Source organism: Larus michahellis, chromosome 1 (assembly GCF_964199755.1).
Source record: "Larus michahellis chromosome 1, bLarMic1.1, whole genome shotgun sequence".
Classification (NCBI taxonomy): Eukaryota; Metazoa; Chordata; class Aves; order Charadriiformes; family Laridae; genus Larus; species Larus michahellis.
This window is the reverse complement of record NC_133896.1, coordinates 75,640,536-75,666,037: the sequence shown is the minus strand read 5'-3', so window position 1 is coordinate 75,666,037 and position 25,502 is coordinate 75,640,536. Positions and strand designations below refer to the sequence as shown.

Sequence of the window (25,502 nt, the reverse complement as noted above, 5' to 3'; positions counted from 1 at the left end):
GATCCCACTGGCTGCCCGCCTTCCCCTTGTGCTGAATGCAGGTGGCCCAAAGCCTCTGGCATGTGCTTCCTCTGCCCCTGTGAAGGGACGTATGACCTCCCTCCTCCATCTCCTGAGTGGAACATTACAATCTAATCACTTAGTGCCAGCCACACCACACCCTTCTCCCTCCCCACCTTCAGTAAGCCATTTACTTATTTCCCGGTCTAAGAGACCAGTGCAGTTATTACACCTCTTTCATAGGAAAAATTTTTACGTAAGCTCTTTCCAGCACTGGCAGCTGATACACAGACCTTTCCAGCAGCAGGGCTCAGCCCTGACTGGGAGCTTGCTGTCTTATTTCAAAGCAGGGATGAGGATGAATCCACCTGTAGTGCCATAGCTACCCACCCCAATGTCTCTCCTCTCTCAGTTCAAATCAAAGCTACCTTACTGGCTGACAGACTAAGCAGGAAACTGCTCATCAGATCAAAACCAGACTGAAAGCACCTAAAAACTGGTTACTCAGGTGACTTGCAGCTGTGAAATTAGCTCACAGGTGATGCTTTGGAGGATGAATTGCATGGTGCTATGCCCTTTACAGTGGCTGAGGATAGGTCATTTGCCTCTCACAGCCTGTCTCAGCTCCCTGAAACCTAGTGCTCTGATTCGCAAGCAGGGCTGGCTAGCATCCTTAGGGTATTCACTAGGTCATTGCCTGCTTCAAGCATGGGGGCAACTGTGCCACTTGTGCATCAGCACTTTAAGACAAATCCAAACCAGTGGTAGTTCACATGGTACTGTAAGCTGGCAGCTCAGGAACTACTGGAAAAACGTCCCAGAGGCAGATGCATGACTGGAATTCTGATGTTTAGATACATCTCCATATCCAGAGACTAAGACTTTACCATCCCTGCTCTAGCAGCCCCATGGTAGCTAAATCCTGGTAGCTAAATCCTGGCTATGTCAATCTTCTGGAGAGATCTCCAGGCTTCAGATCCTCCTCCCCCACTTTGTTAACGTTCTGCAGGGTGCCTGCATATGGCAGTGCTGCAGGTACTGCACTTGCCCTACCAGCTCCTGTGATGTAGCCATTTGCCCCTGAATGCACCCAGCCCAGGTTCACAAACCCTGTCTTGCCTTCCGCTGTGCCTGACGCCTGCTTTCACTCAGGCACCGGGTGAGTAATAACATTTCTGGGCTCATTGCCACGGGCTGCTGAGGATGCTGCCCGTGCAGCTCAGAAACGCAGAAAAACTGAGGTGGGAAGGGACCTCAGGAGGCCATCTGGTTCAAACCCTCATTCTGAGGAGGGTGAGCATTGACGCCTTTGGAGGTGACTCTGTCTCATTAACCAAAGCTCTGCTCAGAGGGGCAGGCAAAAATATCTTGAAATACATCTTAATTTCCAATTTGATTAAGGCCTGTTTGGACTAGATGACCTTTAAAGGTGCCTTCCAACCCAACACATTCTGTGATTCTGTTCTTATAAAAGAAATAGTTTAACATTATTCTGGGGGGGAAAGAGGGACCAGTTTCAGATTACTTAATTGTGGGGAAAATGTGGGGGTTTTTGTTTAAAGCAATGTCAACATTTCTGTCATAGAAATGTTCTTTATGGGTACACTGTTTTGTAACACGTAAGTAACATGCTGTATTATCAGAATTGTAAAAAAATAGGGCTGGAAGGCATCCCAAAAGAGCTTGTGTCCAACCCCTGCTCCAGGGAGGATTTTCCTAAACCCTTCTTGATGATCATCTAACTTGCTTCTCAAGATCTCTGGAAATCTTCCCATGCAATTTGCTCCACCCCATAACAGCCTCGCAGTCAAAGGTGTTTTGTAAATGAAACCCCAAATTTATCTTCTTTGTTCATGCTTATTAAGAACTTCTTAAGCAATCATTTGCTGGGAATAATTTAGGCAAAACTTCCTCCTGCCTGAGGGTAGATATGAAACTTGCTTTGCGACGTGTAAGCAGCTCATCTGTGGGCTGCTTATTTTATTTTTTTTTTTTTTAACGAAAATTTTCAGTTTCACATCTTTGTTGACTCGTGTTAGCTTTGCAATCGCCTCCCTTGGCATCAAACGATGTAGGTAACTCCCACCCTCCCCTGTTCCTCCTTCCGTCCGTGGTTTACCAGCACTTTGGGCCGTCGGGTGACTAACCGGGGTCGGGTTAATCGCCTCTCAGCTGCCCCTACGGCCGTCCCACCGGCCGGGGACCATGCACTACCGACCACTGACACGGCACCGTGACTCGCGCTCCGCTTGATCTATCACAGCGTGACAACAGGTAAAATTGCGAGGATCGCTTTACAAACTGCCGACCGGCTATGGGGTAGAGAGGAGAAATTCATGAAGGAAGGGGGGGGGAGAGGAGGGAACGCCTTACAGCAATTGAAAATGGTATATGATGAACTAAAGAACCCCAAAGCACCACCCCAAAAGCAGCAGCGGCCTTGCCTAGGGAGGCGCCGTTTCTCGATGCCGCCCGCTCTGGGGAGCGGGGGCGGCGCCGCCGCCGCTCGGCCCCCGCGTCTCCGGCGAATAACGGGTACGTTCCCCTGCTGGGTCTCTCCGGCTCGACCCGATCTGGCGGGGCAGCCCTGGCAGCGGGTGTCCAGGGCCCGTCCGGAGGCGGGACTGGCGGGGGAGGGCGGGCGCCGTCGGTGGTGCCCGGGGTGGCGGGAGGGAACGGCTCTTCTCGGCGGCCCCGGAGGTGAGGCGGGACGCGGGGGGGCTGCGGGGAGGGGAGGGCGGCGCAGAGAGGGGGACGCGGGGTCCCGGGTTGCAGGTGAGCCGGGGCTGGGAGGCTTCGTCCTCCCTCTCCGCTGGGGGAAAGGTGTATTTTTCCATGAGCAGAGCGCGTCCCCGGCCACCGCGGTGCTGGCCGCCAGCCGCCCTGCGGGCAGCTCTTACGGGTCGGTTGGAGCCGTCCGGCCAGCGGAATGGCGGCTCCGCTCGCCTCGCGGGTGCGGCGGCCGGGAGGGCTGCCAGGCCGGGGGAGGTTGGTGGCCTGGTAGCCGGACTGCCCTCAGCCAGGACCCCCGGGCAGCTCCGAGCTGGCTCCGTGTGGCTGCCGTGCCCGGTTGGAGCTCTGCAGATAGCAGTTCCTACGGTCTGGGCAGGCAGGGGGGTCTCCCTCCCGGTGGTGGCAAGGCATTTTGGCTGAGGTTTGTGAAAGGGAGCTTCTCTGGGATCCCTACACAGCTACGTGCGGGTTTCTGCTGTGCAGGCATTGCTGTCAGAGGGAGCTGGTTAAGGTGTGGATGAATATAGCAGCCACAGGGAAGGGAGATGCACGTACAGTGCCTGTGTTGTGCTGCAGACTGAAAGGGCTCCGTCCCACTTGAGAACGACGAGTCGAATGACTGAAGCTGTGGGTCCAGGTGAATGGCAGCAGCATGGTGGGAAGATGACGAGAAAAGGGTTGGGTGTGCAGCTCTGCCAGTGGTGTGAGCTGGCTTGGGTGAGAGGGCGGAAAGACAGCAGAACTGGTGACAGGGGAGAGTGCAGTTGGCCGTCATGTTCCCAGGCAGACGTGCCCTGAAAAATGTTAGAGCATGAGCAGGAATAAGGTCTGAGGAAGAAAGATGGAGACTTGGAATAGAGCTGTAGAAATGATTGCTGTGGTGAGAGGGGGAAGAAAGCCCCTACGAAAGAGGTGTAAGAAAATATGTAACTTGTATCTGTAGTCACCTAAAACTAGTAATGCTGCTGAAAGGTGTGTTTAGAAGCTCTGGCTAAGAATGAACTATCCTGGTTAACCTAACATGTTGTTTCCTGATGCATGAGAGGTTGCTCAGAACAGAATGGATGTTTCTTAACCCTGGAGAAACTCTCTCTAGCTTCTGCTGAGCTCCGATGCTTTTACACTATTATTCATGGGTTTTGTTGCCATGAAAGTCAGAGGAGAGAATCTTACAGAGCTCAGTTTCCCCTTTTTTGGTTCCTGTAGTAATTCCAGCAGCGTCTCGAAGCACGGGCTCTGCAGGAGGAAGCACTGACTAGGGAATCATACGTGAAGGCCTTTCTGTGGTTCGCATACCCCTCATTTGACAAAACAAAAATGTCAGTCATCCTTGATGGCCAGAGAGGGTGATAGTGGGTAAATAGCAATCTGCCTGCCATGAATTAGTTTTAGGTGTGTAGTTCAGGTAGCAGCTGGTCACTATGCCCCACATTTTCCTTTTCACAGTATTTCTGCTGGCTCTCAAGGCATTGGCTGCCTCCATCTGCAGTGGCTCTGTCAGATAGGAAAGTACCTCTTCCATATTCACAGGAGGAAGGTTGTGTTACAGACGGAAAAAAAACTCCCTGCTCCCCCTATCCCACCCCCCCGCCATCCCTGCCCCGAGATCCTTGAAGAAATTTAGATGTCAACTTCACTATGATTTCAAGGTGAGATTTTATGCTTTAGTTTTAAGTAACGTGTTTCTTGGCCTGTAAGAAACCTGTTTTGGAGCAGCAAAATAAATGGAAATCCCCTGAATCCGTGTGTAGTGGTCTGCTGTTGGACCATCTTTCCTCTCCAGCGTGTCTCTGGAATTTAAAAACAGAGAGACATAAAGAAAGTGTCATCCAGATTAAGGGAAGGAAAAATCACTATACCTTGGCCTATTAGGCTTGAAGTGTTCAATTATTAGTATGCTCTGATACACTGTATCTCTTCACTTGTTAATGCTGCTGGACGCCTGCTCACATACGACTGACCCGTAGCAGAGGATAGCATCTTCCGTGCCTTCTCTCTGTTTTGCAAGACCTGCTGTGAAGCTCTTGCATAAGCTTGTAGGCAGCAGTAATACTGGTGATTAACAGGATTTGCTCACTTCCTGACCAGGCATCGTTCTAACTTCCGTATTCTTGCAGTCTCCTCGTACGTGCACATCCTTCCAAAGAGCCACTCCTTTTCTAGCCATGTGCCAGTATTTACTTGAACTGTGAGGGTTAAAATAGTGTTTAGACTTAAATTCTATATACAGTTTCCAGCCTTGTTATACAATGAGTCTGCACGGCTTTCTATAAATACGCAGTAATAGGAAACTACTATTTGAAAGCTGCTGGTGGCAAAGAGCTGTTAACAGTTTGCTAGCTGATCTACAGCTAGCATGTGCCCCTTCTGTCTGTTTGTCCTTTCCAGCAGCTTTCCACAGCCAAATTCTGCCTTCTCTTTTATTTTAAATATTGATGAGGGGTTTGTGTGGTCTGTTTCTTGAAAGCTAAAAGCTGTGAGGTACAAAACTTGCTCCTTTCAGTTAAAGAAGACCCAAATGCTAAGCTCTACAAAAAAAATGTTGGGAAACTTCTCCTGCCAGGGTGCCAAATAAAATGCTCCTGTACTATTTTGGGTGGGAAGGAGAGATGCCATTCTGACTATGTAGTGCAGCTGGGTTCCTGATTTTGTCAGGAAAAATCAACCCTGGACTGTCTGTAAACTGACCTGCTCCCCTTTGTGCCCCACAGCGACCCTGGCATCTTTCCTTGCTCCACCGCACTCGTTGCGTTGCTTGGTGCTCCCACCAGGACGAAATCCTTCACCGCTCCATTCCCCAGGGACCTTAGGTCAGTGGAGCCCAGCACCCTGACACTATATTGTGTTACCCCAGCAATACACTGAGGAGCTACGGGGAGCACTGGGGAATGAGGAGGCTGGGCAGGCCCTTCTGACCACACCAGCCCCTGTGAGCCCAGTGGGGCAGCCCTGGGGTGCAGCAGGCTCAGCTGGGAGCCCCATACGAGGACCGGCCATAGGGTGAGGTCAGTCTGTGGGGCAGGGTCTGGATCAATGGAGTACAGGTCCAGGCATGAGGCATGGCCGCAATGTCAGGGGCAAGAACCTCAGCTTAAAAGCCCTCTCCATGTTCCTCAGCTCCTTCACAGTTCCCTGCCTGCAACCCGGCTGCCTTGTACAGTGCTTTCTCCTCTGCTGAGCAATTCTGTCTTCTGTCCTGTCTCACAGCTCAGAGTTTCTGGTTGGTGATGCTTGCTGTTGCCATCTCTCGTTCCCAAAGCTGTCCCATGTGGCTGCTGGTCCCCGATGTCTCCTGTGCTGGGCTCAAGTGCTATAGCAGGATGGGGAGGAAGGTGTGGAGCAGAGCAACATGGGGAAGATACACCTACCATGAGGAAATGATGGGGCAATAGCCCACTGCAAAGGAGGGACAGAGATTAAAAAAAAGAAAATGAGGGGTGTTACCACAGGTCTTTTTGAGGGTGGAGACAGGTTACAGCTCCAACGTCACTGGAGTGCTTACAGTGCTGGCCAGCTGTACAATACCTAGCACTGGGGCTTTACAGTATGTTCTGCCGTTGTGTCTGTCAGGTTTGAGTAAGTGTGATCACTTTATTAATGAAGTAGGCATAGAAACTTCAGGCAGACACCAGGCTGTAGTGTTTTACTTGTGCTTATGAAGCTTCACTAAGAAATCCTCAAGATCATGTAAGATCCTTGCAAGGACACATGGAGTCTTGTATTTGAATAGTCTAAAGACTAGTGTCAGGTTTTCATAATGTTAAGAAAAAATATTAATCTTCCTGGGGCGTTTTGGGTAACCTGAACTGTCCCTGAGTGGGTGAGGTGTGGGGGGGTGAGGAGTAGATGTCCGCCAGAGGGCCCTCCCTCCCTCTCTGCAGCTTTGTGGCTTCACCACAGAGGTGCCACTCACACCTGCAGAGCTCTCTGGAAGGCTTTGGGAAAGCTGCAAGTCAGAAATGACTGCTTCCACTTCAGCCCTGTATTTGTCTGAGCAGGCAGTCATGATTTCAGTATTAGAAATCTCTGATCCAGTAGCTTAATTCTCTATGTGGATGCCACGTGGAGTGTGAATAGCATTAAAAGGAGTTCCTTCAGGGAGGTTATGTATGATCTGGATAGGCAGTGGTTTAGCTAAGTGCAAATGGCATATTAGCATGGGGTGTGCAGAAGTGAACAGAATCAAGTGCATTATCTCTTGGTGTTTCATATGTACAGTATTAGTATTGATGGAAGCCTTAATAAGCAAGAAGCTTTAACTTAGATTCAGGCTGTGTCAAAAAAGTCAAGGCATTTTAAATTTGTTAACTGCTTTACCTGGTGTACCCTTTGGAAAGGTCACCATGTTTCTACCTTAGGCTGTGATCATGGAGAGTTGGGCAGAGAGAAACCTTAGAATCATAGAATTGTTAGGGTTGGAAGGGACCTTAAAGATCATCTAGTTCCAACCACCCTGCCCTGGGCAGGGACACCTCCCACTAGACCAGGCTGCTCAGAGCCCCATCCAGCCTGGCCTTAAAAACTTCCAGGGATGGGGCTTCCACCACCTCTCTGGGCAACCTGTTCCAGTGCCTCACCACCGTCATGGTGAAGAACTTCTTCCTAACGTCCAATCTGAATCGTCCCATCTCTAGTTTTAATCCATTCCCTCTAGTCCTACCATTACCCGACATCCTAAAAAGTCCCTCACCAGCTTTCTTGTAGGCCCCCTTAAGATACTGGTAGGCCACTACAAGGTCTCCTCGGAGCCTTCTTTTCTCCAGACTGAACAACCCCAACTCCCTCAGTCTGTCCTCACAGGAGAGGTGCTCCAGCCCTCTGATCATCCTCGTGGCCCTTCTCTGGACACGTTCCAGCACGTCCATATCTTTCTTGTAGTAGGGGCTCCAGAATTGTATGCAGTACTCCAGGTGGGGTCTCACGAGAGTGGAGTAGAGGGGGAGAATCACCTCCCTTGACCTGCTGGCCACGCTTCTCCTGATGCAGCCCATGATACGATTGGCTTTCTGGGCTGCTAGTGCACACTGATGGCTCATGTTGAGCCTCTCGTCCACCAGCACCCCCAAGTCCTCTCCTTCAGGGCTGCTCTCAAGCCAGTCACTGCCCAGACTATATCGGTGCTTGGGATTGCCCTGACCCACATGCAGGACCTTGCACTTGGTCTTGTTGAACTTCATGAGGTTGGCATAGGCCCACCTCTCCAGCCTGTCAAGGTCCCTCTGGATGGCATCCCTTCCCTCCAGCGTGTCAGCCGCCCCACACAGCTTGGTGTTGTCGGCAGACTTGCTGAGGGTGCACTCTATGCCACTGTCCGTGTCGCTGACGAAGATGTTAAACAAGACTGGTCCCAGTACTGATCCTTGAGGGACTCCACTTGTCACTGGCCTCCGCTTGGACATGGTCCCATTGACAGCCACTCTTTGGGTGTGGCTATCAAGCCAGTTCTTTGTCCACTGAATTGTCAGTCCATCAAACCCATATTTTATCAGCTTGGAGACCAGGATGTCATGCGGGACAATGTCAAAGGCTTTGCTCAGGTCCAGGTAAATGACGTCAGTTGCTCTCCCCTTGTCTATTGATGTTGTGACCCTGTTTGTCAGGCATGATTTGCCCTTTGTGAAGCCATGTTGATTGTACCCAATCACCTCTTCGTTATTCTTCTGCCTCAGCAGTGCCTCCAGGAGGATCTGCTCCATAATCTTATCAGGCACGGAGGTGAGACTAACTGGCCTATAGTTCCCTGGTTCATCCTTCTTTCCCTTTTTGAAAATGGGGATTATGTTTCCCCTTTTCCAGTCAGTGGGGACTTCACCAGACTGCCATGACTTTTGGAATATAACAGAGAGCGGTTTAGCAACCTCATCTGCCAGTTCCCTCAGTACCCATGGATGTATCCCATCGGGTCCCATGGACTTGTGCACTTTCAGGTTCATCAGATGGTCTAGAACCTGATCTTCACTTACAATGGGCAGTTCTGTCCACCCCCTGCCATTATCTTCTGTGACTCCGGGAGTGTGGCTGGAGCCCTTGCCAGTGAAGACTGAGTAAAAGAAGTCATTGAGAATCTCGGCCTTCTCCATATCACTTGTCACCTTATGAAATTCAATAAGGGCAACTGTAGGGTGCTGCACCTGGGGAGGAATAACCCCATGCACCAGTACAGGTTGGGGGCTGACCTGCTGGAGAGCAGCTCTGTGGAAAGACACCTGGGAGTCCTGGTGGACAACAGGATGACCATGAGCCAACAATGTGCCCTCGTGGTCAAGAAGGCCAATGGCATCCTGGGGCGCATCAAGAGGAGTGCGGCCAGCAGGTCAAGGGAGGTCATCCTCCCCCTCTACTCTGCCCTGGTGAGGCTGCATCTGGAGTACTGTGTTCAGTTGTGGGCTCCCCAGTTCAAGAAGGACAGGGAACTGCTGGAGAGGGTGCAGCAAAGGGCTACCAAGATGACTAGGGGACTGGAACACCTCTCTTATGAAGAAAGGCTGAGGGATTTGGGTCTCTTCAGTCTGGAAAAAAGACGACTGAGGGGGGATCTTATCAACACTTACAAATACTTAAAGGGTGGGTGTCAGGAGGATGGGGCCAGGCTCTTTTCAGTGGTGCCCGGGGACGGGACAAGAGGTAATGGGCACAAACTTGAGCATAGGAAGTTCCACCTAAACATGAGGAGGAACTTCTTTACCCTGAGGGTGGCAGAGCACTGGCACAGGCTGCCCAGAGAGGTGGTGGAGTCTCTGTCTCTGGAGACATTCCAAACCCGCCTGGATGCGTTCCTGTGCAACCTGCTCTAGGGGAACCTGCTCTGGCAGGGGGGTTGGACTAGATGATCTCCAGAGGTCCTTTCCAACACTACCATTCTGTGATTCTGTGAATGGCTTCATACAAACTGACCTGCATCTGCTTCCGTACAATCTGTAGCATGGGGGCTGAAATTAAAAGCACGGCTCCAAACATGAACCCGTTGTCCACCTTTCCGCTGCAGGCTGCCTTATGCCAAGTAGTTCTAGAGACCACTCTTGACCATAACTCTCCACAGCACTGTTCTTGGCAAACATGCTAAACTTAAAAGAGCAAAGGGGTGAAAGCTGACAGGACAGTGCAGAGCAGTGTTGTGTATGGTCTTTGGGCTGAAAAACGCTGCACACTTTGCTTTGACAATGCGCATAGTCTGTAGGTCTGTTTTTTTCCTAATTTATTCTTGATGAAAGCTTTGCAAGCTTTAATTTTCCATTGTGCTTGAAAGGAAGGAAATGCATATCTGTGCTCTGAAACACAGTAACTGGGAACTGATTTAAGTAAACTTTCATCAGCCTTTTTTTTTTTCTTTGGTTATACTTAAGGTGCCTTAATGCCAAATGTATTTGATGGGAATTATGCCTACTGGTTATTCTGAATTCTCTTAGCTCTAGATTCAAACTTAATATATTTAATTGTAGTGCACCAAATTTTGCTTAAAAGTCTACCTTGACAATTCTCTTCTGATACTAGTTTGAGATTTTAACATTTTGTGTATTTTCTTATGACTTATGTTTACAGTGGCTTTTAGAGGAAAAGCTATAGGTGCACTCCTCAAAAAAACTTTTCATGTCTTTCCAAGAAAAACAAAAGCAAGGGCTAAAACCTATTGGCAAAGAGGAATGGAATTGTAGATTTGACCTTCTCTGTGAAGCAGCAGCAAAAAGACTCTGTATCTTTTGTAATGTTGATCTGGGAAAACATCCTGGACTCAGTATTAGGGAGCATAGTTAACAAAGCATGTAAAACCAGCACTTGACCTGACCTGTGTGGAAGGGGTCCATGAGCTGTCCTGGGCTGGTTCCAGCCAACTCCAAAACAGATGAAAACAGCCCATTGCACACCAAAACTGTAACCGGTCAGAGCAGCACACGGTGCCTCTGCTCAAACATATTTAAGAAAAGGTGGCAGCTGCTAGGGACAGGAGTCACAGAAAGGAGACACAGAAGGGCACACATAAGGACAAACATGGGTGGACACATGTGAGGACGCAGAAAAGGAGACATGAGGAGTCACAAAAAAGGACATGAAAAGGTAACATGGGGCAGGAGGCACAAAAAGATGTGTGAGGACAAGTAAAAGGAGACACGAAAGTAAAGATGTGAGATACAGGAGGAGAAGTGAGAGGAGATACAAGAGGACATGCAAAAGGAGATGTGAGGAGATATGAGAAGAGACGTGTCTAGAGAAGTGGAAGGGTACATTGTTGGGTTCTTGGCTTGAGATGCTCTCTTGGAAGGAGGTGCTCTGTGCTGGAGGAGATACCCTTGAGGGACTGCAACCCATGCTGGGACAGGATACCCCTGAGAATCTGCAGCTTGTGGAGGACCCACACTGGGACAGGGACACCCCTGAGGCACTGTGGCCCATGGAGAACTTGTGCCAGGGCAGGTACACACCAAGGGACTGCAGGCTGTGGAGGACCCATGCTGGAGCGGAGGAGCAGTAAGAAGCAAAGACCAGTGGGGGAAAAGTGAGATGCAAGGATCAGCCAAAAGAAACTGTTACGCACTGACCCATAGCCTCCTCTGCCTCCTGTTGCCTCATCAAAGGAATTGGGACAAACTGAGTATAACCCACAGTGAAAACAAGGGAAGTTGAGACTAGGAAGCGGGGAGGACAGGTGTTGGACTGCAGATGAGCCTGGGTAAAGAGGAGGAAAGGTGTTTCCCAAAGTATTTATTTACTTATTTCTCAGTATGTGAATCAGTAATTGAAAGTTTATGTTAATTTGTAATAAATTCAATTAAGTGAAATTCCCCAAGTCAAGAATGTTTTGCCTATGGCAGTATATTCATTATGCTGGGATGTCATGTGGTTTAGCAATGACGTGGCCAAACAGTACAAACCCCATGTGGAGCTAATCTGGGTAGAGTTTCCCCTCTCCATGTGTGAAACTGGCATACCCCTATATCACTGCGTTAGTGCGTTTTCCCAAGTACAGCTTTCTAGAGAAGGTCCAGGATCAGACAGTTGCAGGCATTCATGACTGATGATCTTTGAACAAGTTGTGCAGGCAAAAGCCATAGAACAGATGTGGGTTTATTTGCAAACCCTTACATTCAGGCTGTAAAAGATTTATTGTGGGGCAAAGCTGGAGTAAACATTTGCCATTGATGTGCTTTTTCTGTGGGGTGGAGTTGCATAGCTATCTCTCTTCCCCCACACCCAAACTCTTTGCTGGTGCGGTGCTACTAGCCTATCAGTAACTCTACCGCGTACTCGACGTGTAATGTTGTTAAAAAAAAAATCTCACTACCTCGCTCTTCTTCCTTCCAAATATGAGTGGAGTGATAGAGAGAAAAGGGAGAGAACAGAAGGAGGGGAGATGGCTGGGTCTTGCCATTTCTTGCATATGGAAAGAAAGTGTGTGTTACCCTCTTAGAGGCTCAAGGAAAGTAGAGGGCACGCAGGGGAAGTGCAGCTCACTGTGATGGGGCCGTTCCCAGGCATACCAATGCCTGGTGCTATTGGCCAAATGATGTGTCATTTTCTACAGGTAGAGTAGAAATACTCCAGAGCGGTCTCTCTGAGAGAAGATGTGTTGAAAAATCATAGGATGATAAGACTTTTGTTCCCATGGGGGAAATAAATTGAGAGATAAAAAAATCTCAGCGGAGATTTTTCTTTTTTTTCAGCTGAAGAATGATTATTCTGAAATGGAAAATTCTGTTCTGTTATTAAGCTAACCCATAGCTATCTGTAGCAGGCATAACGTAGTTCTCTATTACATTCTGCATGTTTGGTTTGTCCCACAAAACTTCTGTTTTGACTGTTGGAGTGTATTCATTTTATTTCTTTTAAATTATGCAAACTTTTACCAAAAGGGAAACAGGGATTAAAGAAGAGAAGACGCTAAAATGTTTTGCATCTTTCAGACAGGTTTTTGTTTTTCTTTAAAGACTATATTCATTGTGAAACCTTACTGTTTTTTTCTTTATTAAGAGCCTGGCGCCACTTTGACTATGCAGTCTTTGAGAAAGGCATTGGCCCATTGATGACAACACCCTTCAATTAGACTATGCATTGATACACCTTATTTTAGAATGTAAAAAACTGTGGGACTTTCTGGGAGATAAACTCAGCTCGACTTTTCCAGCTGCTGCAACATTATCTCTTTATGGTTAAATACACACTTTGGACTTCAGAGATGTGAACTTGGAGGCTGGCAAGGACAGTCACACTAAGCTTGTAAAAGCAGAAATAGCACTGTGCATCCCAGCTCAACTGCCTGGTTGGGATATAGGTGTCCCCCTACACTTGGGTGTAGTGCTAGAGAGGGTCTGGCTCTGTCGGTGGAATAGGTGGGAAAAGAGGAGAATGTGTCTTTTAAAGATGATTGCTGTACTGAAGGCTTAACAGTTGTAATGTTCAATTCTCTTTCATAAAGTCTAGTTTTAAATGGTGAAAGAAGGGAAAATATGATTTTTATTTTATTTATTTTTCGTGAAGGAAAGCATTAAGTACTCTAAGTCTAGCAGCTTAAATATAAAAGTAAGAGCATGATCAAGAACAGAGGTGCCGTGTGAAGGAACATAGTAAACACTACTATGTTGTGGAGCTTTGTAGCAAATATGGGATACAGGATGGTTATTGAGGAATAAATGGAAGGGAAACAAATACCATTCTGTGAATATGGGAGCTGACACCTCTTGACAGGAATAGATGATAGCACTGGGGTTTTAGATGAGTTCTTGGTTTTAGGTAGGTGGTTCTCCTCTGGGGAAACGAAACACCTCAGAAGCAGCTGTCCCACTCACTGTTGGGTGTCAGGATCATTAGTATGGTAGCAAACTGGAGGACAAAAGAGAATCTAAAATCCTAGTACCAAGGATTATTCTTGTACATGTCTGATTTGAAAATAATGGACTGATGAAGATAAAATGAAATAAATGCTGTATTTCCTTCCAAGTGGCAAGCACAGTAGGGATCCAGGGAAGTAAGGGTCAGTAAGGGAGAGGTTTTGTTTTTGAAGAAGAGTAATCGTTGCTAGAGGACAATATATCATACTAGATCCAACAGCCTGAGAGAGGTGAGACTGCTGCTCTCCTGGTGAGGTGAGACATGTCCAGGCAGTAGTGAGACTGAAGATGTATTCAGCAGGCACACGCAGACAAAGCACACATATACTTTACACATATATGTACATATACATGACTGGCCACACAGATCACAAGCAGACACTTAGAGCACCTGTATGAACGTAGGCAACATCAACAGCCTCATCCTGCTCCCCTCTCTGGCTGGACAGGATGGAAGTCCGCAAGTGAGAATACACATGTACAAGGTGAATCGCTTGAGCAGCTGGGCTTAGACACTCAGCCCAGTAGTTGCCCCTAGTTCTCAGTCTCCCCAGTTGCTGGCACCTGGACATACAAGTCCCCAAGGCTGCAGTCCTACTCCAGCTGCTGGTACCAATGGTCAAACATGCGCACACAGCTGGTCAGGACTTTCCATGTCCCATAGTCGATGCCCCTGTGCTCTCGCTCTTACGGACACACAGGTGCTCTCACATCCAGACCTGGCCTTAGGGACCCACTCATGCTCTTGGCTCCCAGGCTGCTTTGCATACTCACAGGCTGGTCCACTTGATCTTTGCTAGCCATTGCACAGTTGTGCACCCACAGTCACTCCAGTTGCTGGCACCACGGACACGCACCTCTGACCTGTGGTCTGACCCCAGTTGCTACATTCACACCCTGATATGCACATGTGCGCACAGAATTGAAAGCCCTCACCCAGAAAGGAGTCAGAAAGGAATTTAATAAGAAGACAGGAGAGACTCTGCTGATCAGGTGCAGGTCATGGCCAGACAAGTATATTGACCAGCAAGCTATTTACCTGTGTTTGGCCCTTGTAATCCCCTTACACCTCTATTTTTCCACTCTTGTTCCTCCCAAAATCACCTAAACCCCTCCCTTGCCATGCCTTTGGTTCCTTTGCTAAATATCTCATAGTAAGTCCTGTGCAATTTCAGGCTGTTCTTCCCCTGCACCCCATAATATGTCCCACCCCTAGGCAGTAACTCCCTTAGTCTGAAAGGTGATCTGGAGAGCTGATTCTGGTGACTCTTGTGGTGGGTTTCATGCCTGGACACTGGGACAGCCCTGGGAGGGGCCCATACAGGGTGCTGATTCTTCCGGAGTCCTTGATCTGGAATCCTGCCTGACACTGTGCACCTGTGCTCCTCTAGGTTTGGGCAGTTGGACCTTTGATCGGCTAATGGACCCTGTGATAGGCCTGGGAGTAGCCCTGCAGGGTGTATTTGGGCTTCACCTCCTGCCATTGTGCCTCCGAGCTTTTTCTGTGTGTGCAGATGAGCTCTGTCATATAACATCACAACCTGAACATGGGCTGTGGTTTCTGATGGGGTCCTGTGGGCACTGTGGCAGCATGGAGAAGCCAGGATGCTTTTTTAAAGATGACCTAAAGGTGTAATTCAAGCATACCAGCATAAAGGAGAGTTCAGCATGCGCCTCTCCCATAGTACTATCCTGAGGCTCGTGGTCTGTTGCCTTCCTTGTCAATGTCTTTTTTCTTCTTTCTTTCTCTTCAGATCACAACGGTTGTCTTGGGAGAGCAGGCTTTGATGGGAGCGAGAGTGCTCAGGATGCCCAACTGCCTGCCAAAACTGACCAGGGTGGTGATGAGCCACAAGCTCAGGGCTCTGTTTATCCTCGCCTTTAAGTTTGTGTCCCTTGCCTCCATCATGTTGTACTGGAGAATCATGGAGGACCCTAAGGGCAGGGGCCAGGTCTGCAGCTTGCCTGTTCAAATCCGCTGTGCTTACTCTGTGCCTTCTCCTCCCCGCACCATTGCTGGTGGGCCCCCTCATTCCCCAGGGGATGTGTTTTTTGTGGAGACGTCGGAGCAAATTAACCCAAGTTACCTGTTCACATGCTCTGTGGAGTCAGCGGCCAGGACGCACCCTGGGACAAGGGTCGTGGTGCTCATGAAAGGTTTGGCAAATGGGAATGCCTCCTTACCCAACCACTGGGCATTCTCGTTGCTGAGATGCTTCCCCAATGTGGAAATCCGGCCCCTAGACTTACCAGAGCTTTTCTCAGGTAAGAGAGGTGGTACCTGCAGGCTCATCAGCGCTGGGAACCGTATTTCTTACCTGTCCTGTCTGACGCCTGCAGAATTGCCATCATGTGGAAATTTGGTGGCATCTACCTGGACACAGACTTCATTGTGCTTAAGAACTTAAAGAACCTCACCAATGCCCTTGGTCTCCAGTCTCAGGATGTACTGAACGGGGCCTTTCTGTCCTTTACACCCAAGCATGAGTTCATGGAGCTTTGCATGCAGGACTTTGTGGATAACTACAACAGCTGGATCTGGGGACATCAGGGCCCACAGCTCCTAACGCGTGTCTTCAAGAAGTGGTGCTCCATCAGGAGTCTTAGGAACAGTACGAGCTGCAAAGGAGTGAGTGCTCTGCCCCGTGAGGCTTTTTATCCCATTCGGTGGCAGGACTGGAAGAAATACTTTGAAGTGGTCAGCTCCTCAGAGCTTCACAAGCTCCTTAATAACACCTATGCAGTGCATGTATGGAACAAGAAGAGCCAAGGGACAAGACTAGAGATCACATCCCAGGCTTTGCTGGCTCAGCTGCATTCTCAGTTCTGCCCTGCCACATACGATATTATGAAGGACTCTGAACATCAGTGACTCAAGGGTCAGCTAAGAGAGATTACCTGGGAGCCCACAACTCTCCAGCTGTTCCATAACAAATCAACCTTCTTTTGAAGTGAGGTGGTGGGGGTTGAGGGTAAAAGCCATTTGTGGGGTGTAGGTGAAATCCGTAGCTTCAGCTGATGCCTGTGCGGCTCTTTGTCTTGACTTTAACTGCCTACCAGCGACATTTTGTTTCTCTGCAGGACCTTTCTTCTGCTCTGCTTGGTCAGGTAGAGAAATCTCAGGAGGGAGCAAGTTCTGGGCCACTTGTGGCAGCCTCTGTCAGCCTTTCAGAGGAATAAGGCCTTTTCCTGTGGCTGTAAACCTGGAAGAGGTCTTTGTAGAAATGAATATCTTACTGCCTGATTCTCAGGATTTCTGAAGTGCAGTCCTTAAAGCAATAATAAGATGGGAGAGCAAAGAACAGGAACTGAGGAGAAAGTTAAAGATATGCTAGAGGAGGTGTCCTAATAAAAATGTAGAGGAAAACAGAAAAGAAAGGAAGGGCTAAATCAACTTCTTTTTCTTTTCATTCCCTTCTCTTCTGAAGCCTTTGGTGGAGAAGACTTTTTCATGTTTGGTTTGAGCAGGGAAGCAGGATGCTGCAGTCTCTGTTCAACGTCACAGATGTAAGGATGTAGAAATTTCATGTGAATCAGAATATGAGAATCTGAGGCCAGCTCATCATTTAGAAGGATCTGTTGTGCAGCAATGTTTTATTTTACAGTAGTGGCAAATTAACACCCTGCAATGAGCAGGAGAGCTCATCCAAATCACAGCTTAAATTGCACCTGATGCAGGAGAGCTGAACTATCTTTTACACTGAGTTTGTCTCTGTGACCAAGTGTCCATAACTGCATCTAAGATGCACCAGATCTTTCAGGACTTGGACGGCTACGGAAGGAAAGGCATGACATTTCCAAGGTTACAGAGAGCTTGTTAGGGAACCTGTACTGTCTGAATTCAAGTCCATTTATGAGTCATTTATGGTGGACCTCTTCAAGTAGCCTGGAGTACTCCTGCAATTCACTGTCCAGGAGTACAAATCTCTCCTGGGAGGTCTTGAGGAGGGCAGTGGAAAGCTTTACTCTTCTTCTGGTGTATTCTGGATGCATTCAGAATTTTGAATGTCTGCAGCTCTCCCAACACTGAACATCTTTAAGAACAAAGATTTTATGGGGAAACAGTGGATCTTCCTGGCTGTATAAGCACTCTTCAACATGCTAAGTTGTATAAATGGGGTTTTCACTCCCTACTTTGTCATTATTGTGTGGGTTTTTTTCACTGCTTTCTTTAGAAGCAGTCACAAAATTGTCAGCCCTGGCCTAGTGTGCAGTCAGTGAGGCATGGTTTCTCCTTCTACTGGTTTCTTCTGTTTTGGGCCCTTTGGGCTAAACAACAGAAATCTTGGTGAGCTAGGAACCCCTACCAGAGATGGTAAAATGGTAGTTGGTGATCATAAAGGCATAACAGGGGACGGTACTGTGGCAATACCACGAACTGATTATAGGAGTGTTTCGAACCCACTGCAGTGAATATCTGGCTTGATGTACCACTGCTTACTCTAGGAAAGTGCCTTTTTTGATAAGTGTTGAGCATAAGCACACGTGGAAAGAAGGCTCTATGGACCATGACTACATGCTATCTTTGGGACTTGAGCGGAGAGAACAGAGCAAAGCACAGTGTATGGTACTGATTTGTTACCCAACCAGGTATCACCCCATCATTCATGACCTGCAGTCTATCTGATTTTAGTCTCACTCTGAAGGTCTGGATGTTATCGAATAGGAAACTCCATGAGAAATTGCATTGCTTTTTCCCCAGGTGAAGGGCTACAGCCTCCCTTAGTAGACAGTGCCTGTGCTCTTGTAGATGTAAAAGTGGAAAGCTTGTGCTTAAGTCATTCATTTTCCCACCTGCCTTTCAGAGCCTTATCTAAAGACTCTGGAGTCCAGGGGAGCATTTTGAGAGGCTGTGAAATGACTGGTGGGTTCCAGTGTGCAGAGTTTTATTGTGACTCCTTCAGTCAAGAGCCAGGGAAACAGTTTTCCCTTGAGATGTAAAATAGTTGTATGTGCTTTCTTCATTGCTGATATGCAGTCAAGGATGATGGGAAGTGGTGAAAAGACACTTAGCTGTTTCTTGCCTTGTCTCCTTTGTCCTTGGGCTCGTGAAGGTTAGCTGGTACACAGGCATGCAGTAGATCAAGGAGAGAAGCCAGGGGTGTGGGTTGGAGATGTAGTATTGGACAGTACAACAGAAGAGGAGTAAGGAAGGATCTGTATGGTAATCCTGGACCTGGTCTCCTGGGAAGAGACTGAATGATGATTATTTTCTGTGCTGGCTGAGAGCTCTGCTATGCCAGGAGTTCTTGTGTTGGCGGAGTCTGAGATGCGCAGTAAGTAGTAATGCTCTGGAGGGCTCTTTTCCCCCCTGTTGTTCTTTTCCTTGTTTCTTCACAACCAGAAAAGGAAACTCAAAGAAAAGTGTACCACCCCACACCACCCCCATAAGCAAGAATGGCAAACTGGTACCAACAGATGAGGAGAAAGCTGAGATACTCAATAACTTTTTTGCCTCGGTCTTCACTGGCAACCTCTCTCCTCACACCTCCCGAGTTGAAGAACTGCGAGACGGGGACCTGGGGGACAAAGACCCTCCCACTGTAAGTGCAGACAAGGTTTGTGACCACCTGAGGAACCTGAACATACACAAGTCTATGGGACCTGATGAGATGCACCCCAGAGTCCTGAGGGAATTGGCTGATATAGTTGCCAAGCCACTCTCCATGATATTTGAGAAGTCATGGGAGTCAGGTGAAGTCCCTGGTGACTGGAAAAAGGGACACATTGCACCCATTTTTAAAAAGGGTGGAAAGGAGGACCCCAGGAACAACCGGCCTGCCAGCCTCACCTCTGTGCCTGGGAAGATCACGGAACAGATCCTCCTAAGGTACATGGAGGACAGGGAGGTGATTTGAGACGGCCAGCATAGCTTCACCAAGGGCAAGTCCTGGCTGAAAAACCTAGTGGCCTTCTATGATGAAGTGACTACATCAGTGGACAAGGGAAGAGCTATGGATGTCATCTATCTGGATGTCTGTAAGGCCTTTGACACAGTCGCCCACAACATCCTGCTCTCTAAGTTGGAGAGAGATGGATTTGATGGGTGGACTGTTTGGTGGCTGAGGAATTGGTTGGATGGTTGCATCCAGAGGGTAGTGGTCAATGGCTTGATGTCCAGATGGAGATCAGTGACAAGTGCTGTCCCTCAGGGGTCCGTACTGGGACCAGTGCTCTTCACCATCTTCATCAATGACATCGAGGGGGATGGAGTGCACCCTCAGCAAGTTTGCAGATGACACCAAGCTGAGTGGTGTGGTTGACACACCTGAGGGACAGGATGCCATCTAGAGGGACCTTGACAGGCTCTAGAAGTAGCCTGTGTGAACCTCATGAGGTTCAACAAGGCCAAGTGCAGGGTCCCGCACTTGGCTCGGGGCAACCACCGGTATCAATACAAGCTGGCGGATGAATGGATTGAGAGTAGTCCTGCCAAGTTGAACTTGGGGATATTGGTGGAAGAAAAGCTGGACATGAGGTGACAATGTGCGCTTGCAGCTTGGAAAGCCAATCATATCCGGTGCTGTGTCAAAAGAAGTGTGGCCAGCAGGTCAAGGGAGGTGATTCTCCCCCTCTACTCTGCTCTTGTCAGACCCCACCCGGAGTAGTGTGTCCAGCTCTGGAGCCCTCAGCACAAGATGGACATGGACCTGTTTGAGCGGGTCCAGAGGAGAGCCATGAGGATGATCAGAGCGCTGGAGCACCTCTGCTATGAGGACAGGCTGAGAGAGTTGGGGTTGTTCAGCCTGGAGAAGAGAAGGTTCTTGGGACACCTTATTGTGGCCTTTCAGTACTTAAAGGGGGCCTACAAGAAAGCTGAGGAGGGAGTATTTGCAAGGGCTTGCAGCAATAGGATGAGGGCTGATGGTTTTAAACTGCAGCAGGGTAGATATAACAAAGATGTTCTTTACAATGAGGGTGGTGAAACACTGGAACAGGTTTCCCGGAGATGTTGTGAAGTCTCTGTCCTCAAACAAGGTCAAAAGCCGCAAGGACACTGGCCTTAGTAACCTGCTCTAGGTGACTCTGCTTTGAGCAGGGCCATTGGTCAAATGATCTGCAGAGGTGCCTTCCAACCCCAGCCCTTCTGTGATTCTGTGAGTAGATGGGGCCCAACCTGAGGCCTGGGTAGCTCCATGGATGGATGAAAGGGCTGGAAATAGCTTAAGGTGCTTTCCAAAGAGCTTCCTCAATGTTGGTATCTTGTGAGTCCATCTGTGGTGCTGCTGTGCTTGGAAGGATTTGTGGAGGGGAGAGGGGTCTGGGAAGCTACAGAGCAATAGGCGCGACATTTGTTGCAGGCAACTGAGTAGAAACTGCGCTAAACCCTAAACTTAGTGGCTGTATGGTATTTTATGAACGCATCAACATGTCTTCTGTAAGGGAAGGCCAGCTGCCATCAAGCACGGGGATAAGGGGGAACTCTGCCATAAAATGCGGGACGCCTGAATTTGGCAAAGTAATTCAATGAAGTATCTGGCATAAGAGGAGTATTGCCAAATGGATGAGGAAATTAATTGGTTGAAAGAGTGTTCAAAGGAGCATTCAGAACTGAAGTCTTGGGGTGGGAGGAGGCAGGTCTATGAAACTCTCAGCTCAGTTCTCGTGGCAGCCACCCAAGCAGCGTGAGCACTGGGAATTCTTAGCAAAGGAGTAGAAAACAGCAACTAACTTCCTGCCGCAGTATAAAGTTTAAAGTGTAGTGATAATGGGGTGTCAGTTTCCTTCTTTGTTTTTTTTTCCTTTTTTTCCTGTTTCATTCCTGATTAGATGGGTTCTTCACAGCACAGCCCTATGACCCGTCAGCTGCATGACCCTTCTTTCAGCCAATGTATTAGCTGAATGTATGGTGTCACATCCTCCCTGATTTGCATGTTATTGCCATGTGTTTAGACTCCACCTTTACCTTTTCACAAAAAGGAAGTGCCAGACCACAGAGTTACAGGCACTCTCAGAGACACTAATGTCTTGAAAAAGCTTGTCCACCTGAGCAGTGACTTCTGTGGTGCCTTGAAAACAGGGACAGGTGAGTAGCATTTGCAGTTTCTGTGAGTGTGACTGGCAGTTTCAGAGGAAGGTAGAGAGCCAGATTTCCTGTGTCAGTTACGTGGAAGAAAGAACTCTGTTCCCTCAAGTGTGTCCCTGATTTCTCTTCTACTGCTTACCAAGCTAAAAATGATTTACAGGATTCTACAGGCTGTGGTGTGGATGCAGGGGGAAATAGGTATGTAGAAAGCAGAGTGGGTTTTTTTCACTGCCTATAACACCCAGAGCACATGCATTTCTCTGCAGGAGACGAAAACGTTCTGGCAATCTAGAGCTGATGCTTTGTGTATCGGCTGCCTCTCCTCTGTTCACCAAGCCCCAGTGCCTGGTGGAGAGTGGTGGCTCTGTGCTGTTGCATTTGGAAACCTCCCATTGTGGCTGACAAGTCGTTTTGTGGCTACGTGGAGAGTTTAGTATGTGACCCAGTCACTGTTACCTGGGGTGAATGACAAATGGCATTGTGCCAGCTGCGTTCTCTGTCCTGTTCCCTGTCCGTTTGGTTTCAGATTAAAGCTTTTGGTGTTTCGTGAAGCTCTCTATTCTGGAGCCTCGGGATTTGGAGATTGGGCAGAGGGAGGCAGGAGAAGTGCCACATTCATCCTTTCTGCTTCCCCCTGAGTTGTGTGTTGACCTGAAGGCCCTGTGACTATACAGAGAAGCCACGAGACTGTTTCAGAAGTGACCAACAGGCATAATTTAAGCCTGCTCCCTGAGGTGGAGGAAGGAGGGTTCTGCTTTGCCGTGGCACTGTCCCAAGGCTCGTGGTCTGCTGCCTTGCCTCTCAGTGTCCTTTTCTTCTTTCCTCCCCTTCAGATCACGACGGTTGTCTTGAGAGAGCAGGTTCTGACGGGAGCGAGACTGCCCAGGATGTCCAGCTGCCTGCCAAAACTGACCACGGCGGTGCTGAGCCACAGGCTCAGGGCTCTGTTTATCCTCACCATTTCTTTTGTGTTCTTTGCCTCTGTCATGTTCCACTGGAGAATTGGGGAGGACGCTGAGGGCCAGCTCTACAGCTTGCCCACCAAAATCAGGTGTGAACAGGTTTTGCCGCCTTCTCCCCACACCATTGCTGGTGGGCCCCCTCATTCCTCAGGGGATGTGTTTTTTGTGGAGACCTCTGAGCGAACTAACCCAAGTTACCTGTTCACATGCTCTGTGGAGTCAGCGGCCAGGATGCACCCTGGGACAAGGGTCGTGGTGCTCATGAAAGGTTTGGCAAATGGGAATGCCTCCTTACCCAACCACTGGGCATTCTCGTTGCTGAGATGCTTCCCCAATGTGGAAATCCGGCCCCTAGACTTACCAGAGCTTTTCTCAGGGACGCCTCTGGCAAAGTGGTACCTGCAGTCTTATCATCGCTGGGAACCGTATTTCTTACCTGTCCTGTCTGACGCCTGCAGAATTACCATCATGTGGAAATTTGGTGGCATCTACCTGGACACAGACTTCATTGTGCTTAAGAACTTAAAGAACCTCACCAATGCCCTTGGTATCGAGGACCAGAATGTACTGAACGGGGCCTTTCTATCCTTTACACCCAAGCATGAGTTCATAGAGCTTTGCATGCAGGACTTTGTGGATAACTACAATGGCTGGATCTGGGCGCACCAGGGCCCACAGCTCTTAACGCGTGTCTTCAAGAAGTGGTGCTCCATCCAGAATATCCAGGACAACATGAGCTGCAAAGGGGTGCGTGCTCTTTCCCCAGAAGCCGTTTATCCTATTCGCTGGGAGGACTGGAAGAAGTTATTTGAAACAATCAGCTCCTCAGAGCTTCACAAGCTCCTTAAGAGCACCTACGCGGTGCACGTGTGGAACAAACTGAGCCACGGGACAAGGCTAGAGATCACATCCCAGGCTTTGCTGGCTCAGCTGTATTCTCAGTTCTGCCCTGCCACATATGCGAAGATGAAGAAGGACTCTGAAGAGCAGTCAAGGCCTGCAATGTGACCTGGGGGCCCTTGGCTGCAGGGAAGTTCCCCGACCTGAGGGAAACTGAGTGCCTTTCACCTTCCACAGACTTGATTTCTGGCCTAGGAGCAGGTATTCTGGCTGACGGCTCAGTGATTTTGTACCATTTCTGAAATCTGCCTCGGATCCCACGTGCTTCAAATATACACCAGAACCTGCTTTTGGCCTCTCTTGTTGTCCTTCAGTAGCCCTTGATGCTGCAGGGCAGGGTGAACTTGTTCATCGGTGCCTATCAGTTGCTCCTCTATTGCTGTTCTCTCAATTGCTCCTCCTGTGTATCAGGCCCGAAAGGCCTCTCATGTAGTTTCAGCAGCTGTAGAAACCCTTGCCTTGCTCTCTGTAACGTTTCTAAGCGTGTAAATAAGTGCCAGCCACTGCTATAGGCCACGGTTTATCGGCACTTAGGACCAAATTCCCTGAGCGGTGAAGATTCTTACAGCTGGCGAAGTTTTGGGAGGGACTGGGAGTATCTGAAAATTGCTTTAAGAAACAGAAAACATTTTAAATCCCTGCATGGCTCAGTGTTTTTCTTGTTTTCCAAAGGTACTTTGTTTCAAATGATCTTTCCTACTGTTTTGCATTCCACGGCGATAGACCCACTTTTCTGCTCCCCTTCAGGAAAAGAAATAGCCAAAAGCAGTTCTTTTACCAGCGTGGCAAAATGCGACAGGTATTGAGAACAATACTCTCCTGCAGCGTCACTGCGTGGAAGTAGAAGTGTCCTTGTCTGCAACACACCTGAGTAACATGTTCAAGATAGCACTGCTGGTAAAACAGTTGGTAGACTGCCAGTGATTAGAGGGTATTTCCTTGGGGTTTATTTCCCTCTAACTGTTATATGTGACAGTAAGATAATAAGCAACCCTTAGTAATGCAACTCAAGTTTAACTTACACCAACCCTTTTTCCTCGCATCCAGAGTCACGCATTTTATGACGAAATCATTCACTCTGGTAGGTACTTGTATGTGAATTCTGAGAAATGATCCTGTCGTCTTTGTCTGGAGTGTGGTTGTACACCTTTTCTTAATCTTCTGTATTTGCTTGATATGGAAGGGTTCTTGCATAGAAGTATTTCCATCAAAGGCTAGGATTAGCCTGGGAAAGACCACGCTGCGCAAAGATGCAGCATGCTCAGATGTGCAGCTTGTCACGCGTTTCTTGTAACTCTCACTTCAGACTGGATACCAGCAGCACTGTAGTGAAATACCGACATCTTTATACGGTGATTTGACATCGTTCTGATATGGAAAACTGTTCAGTCAGTAATGGTATGATACCTTGATGTATGTCTGAATTCCTTTTTCTCTGCTATTACTCTGCACTTGCTGTTTCTTCACTGCATAGAAATCCCACTGCACTTTACCAGCTATACATGCGGGCAACTCCACTCCCAAATGTGTTGCCAACCTAGTAGGACTAACATCAGCACATGGATGCATCTCAGTGGTGAATGTAAGCAGAACCAGCTGGTGGCTTTCTAGATGCAGGGATTTTTTTCTTCTTTTAACAACCACTTGTTTTTTCAACCAAAGAAGCCCCTCTCAGAAATATCCTTGTGTTTTATTGTACAATGGATGGAACCCCGGAGGGCATAACCAGTGGGAATATTTCTCGCTTAAAAGATTCCCTTCAGAAGCAAGTGAATAGAAAACACATTGTGGCTAGGCTAGTCATTTCAGCCAGGTGAGTTTCTTAATTAAGTTCACAGCACAGCTGCATCACCCAGCTCCCCTTCCCTGTACTAGACACAAAGCCTTCCCACTAGGTGCTGCTTCCATCTGCTTCTTTCTTTCCTGCATTCAGCAGCTCGCTGCCCATGCTACTCCATCACAGCAAGCTGTGCAGCTGATTGGTGGTATTAGTAGGCAACACGATAAACCCTCCACCATCTCTACATTGGTTTTTCATCTACAGAAAAACACAATGGAAGG

The 25,502-nt window shown here is 48.4% G+C and overlaps 2 protein-coding genes across 8 annotated transcripts in view; both read left to right on the top strand.

Annotated features, from left to right (window-relative positions):
• The first annotated feature begins 1,769 nt into the window (after positions 1–1,769).
• Positions 1,770–25,502, top strand: part of LOC141743558 (lactosylceramide 4-alpha-galactosyltransferase-like) — a 32,960-nt gene continuing 9,227 nt past the window's right edge. For 2 of the 7 annotated variants that reach the window (XM_074588053.1, XM_074588044.1), the window contains exon 1: positions 22,365–24,522. In XM_074588053.1, the coding sequence (XP_074444154.1) occupies positions 22,467–23,549 (1,083 nt within the window). In that variant the 5' untranslated portion in view covers positions 22,365–22,466 and the 3' untranslated portion in view covers positions 23,550–24,522. Of the gene's footprint in view, positions 2,275–2,457; positions 2,536–2,664; positions 2,701–16,372; positions 16,510–22,364; positions 24,523–25,502 lie in introns of those variants that run through there. The other 5 variants (XM_074588058.1, XM_074588087.1, XM_074588098.1 and 2 more) reach the window with 5 other exon arrangements.
• On the top strand, positions 2,664–16,425 carry LOC141743557 (lactosylceramide 4-alpha-galactosyltransferase-like). The gene is given in 3 exon segments (XM_074588028.1): positions 2,664–2,700; positions 15,308–15,818; positions 15,821–16,425. Coding segments are annotated over 2 exon segments (1,083 nt in total). The 5' UTR covers positions 2,664–2,700; positions 15,308–15,340.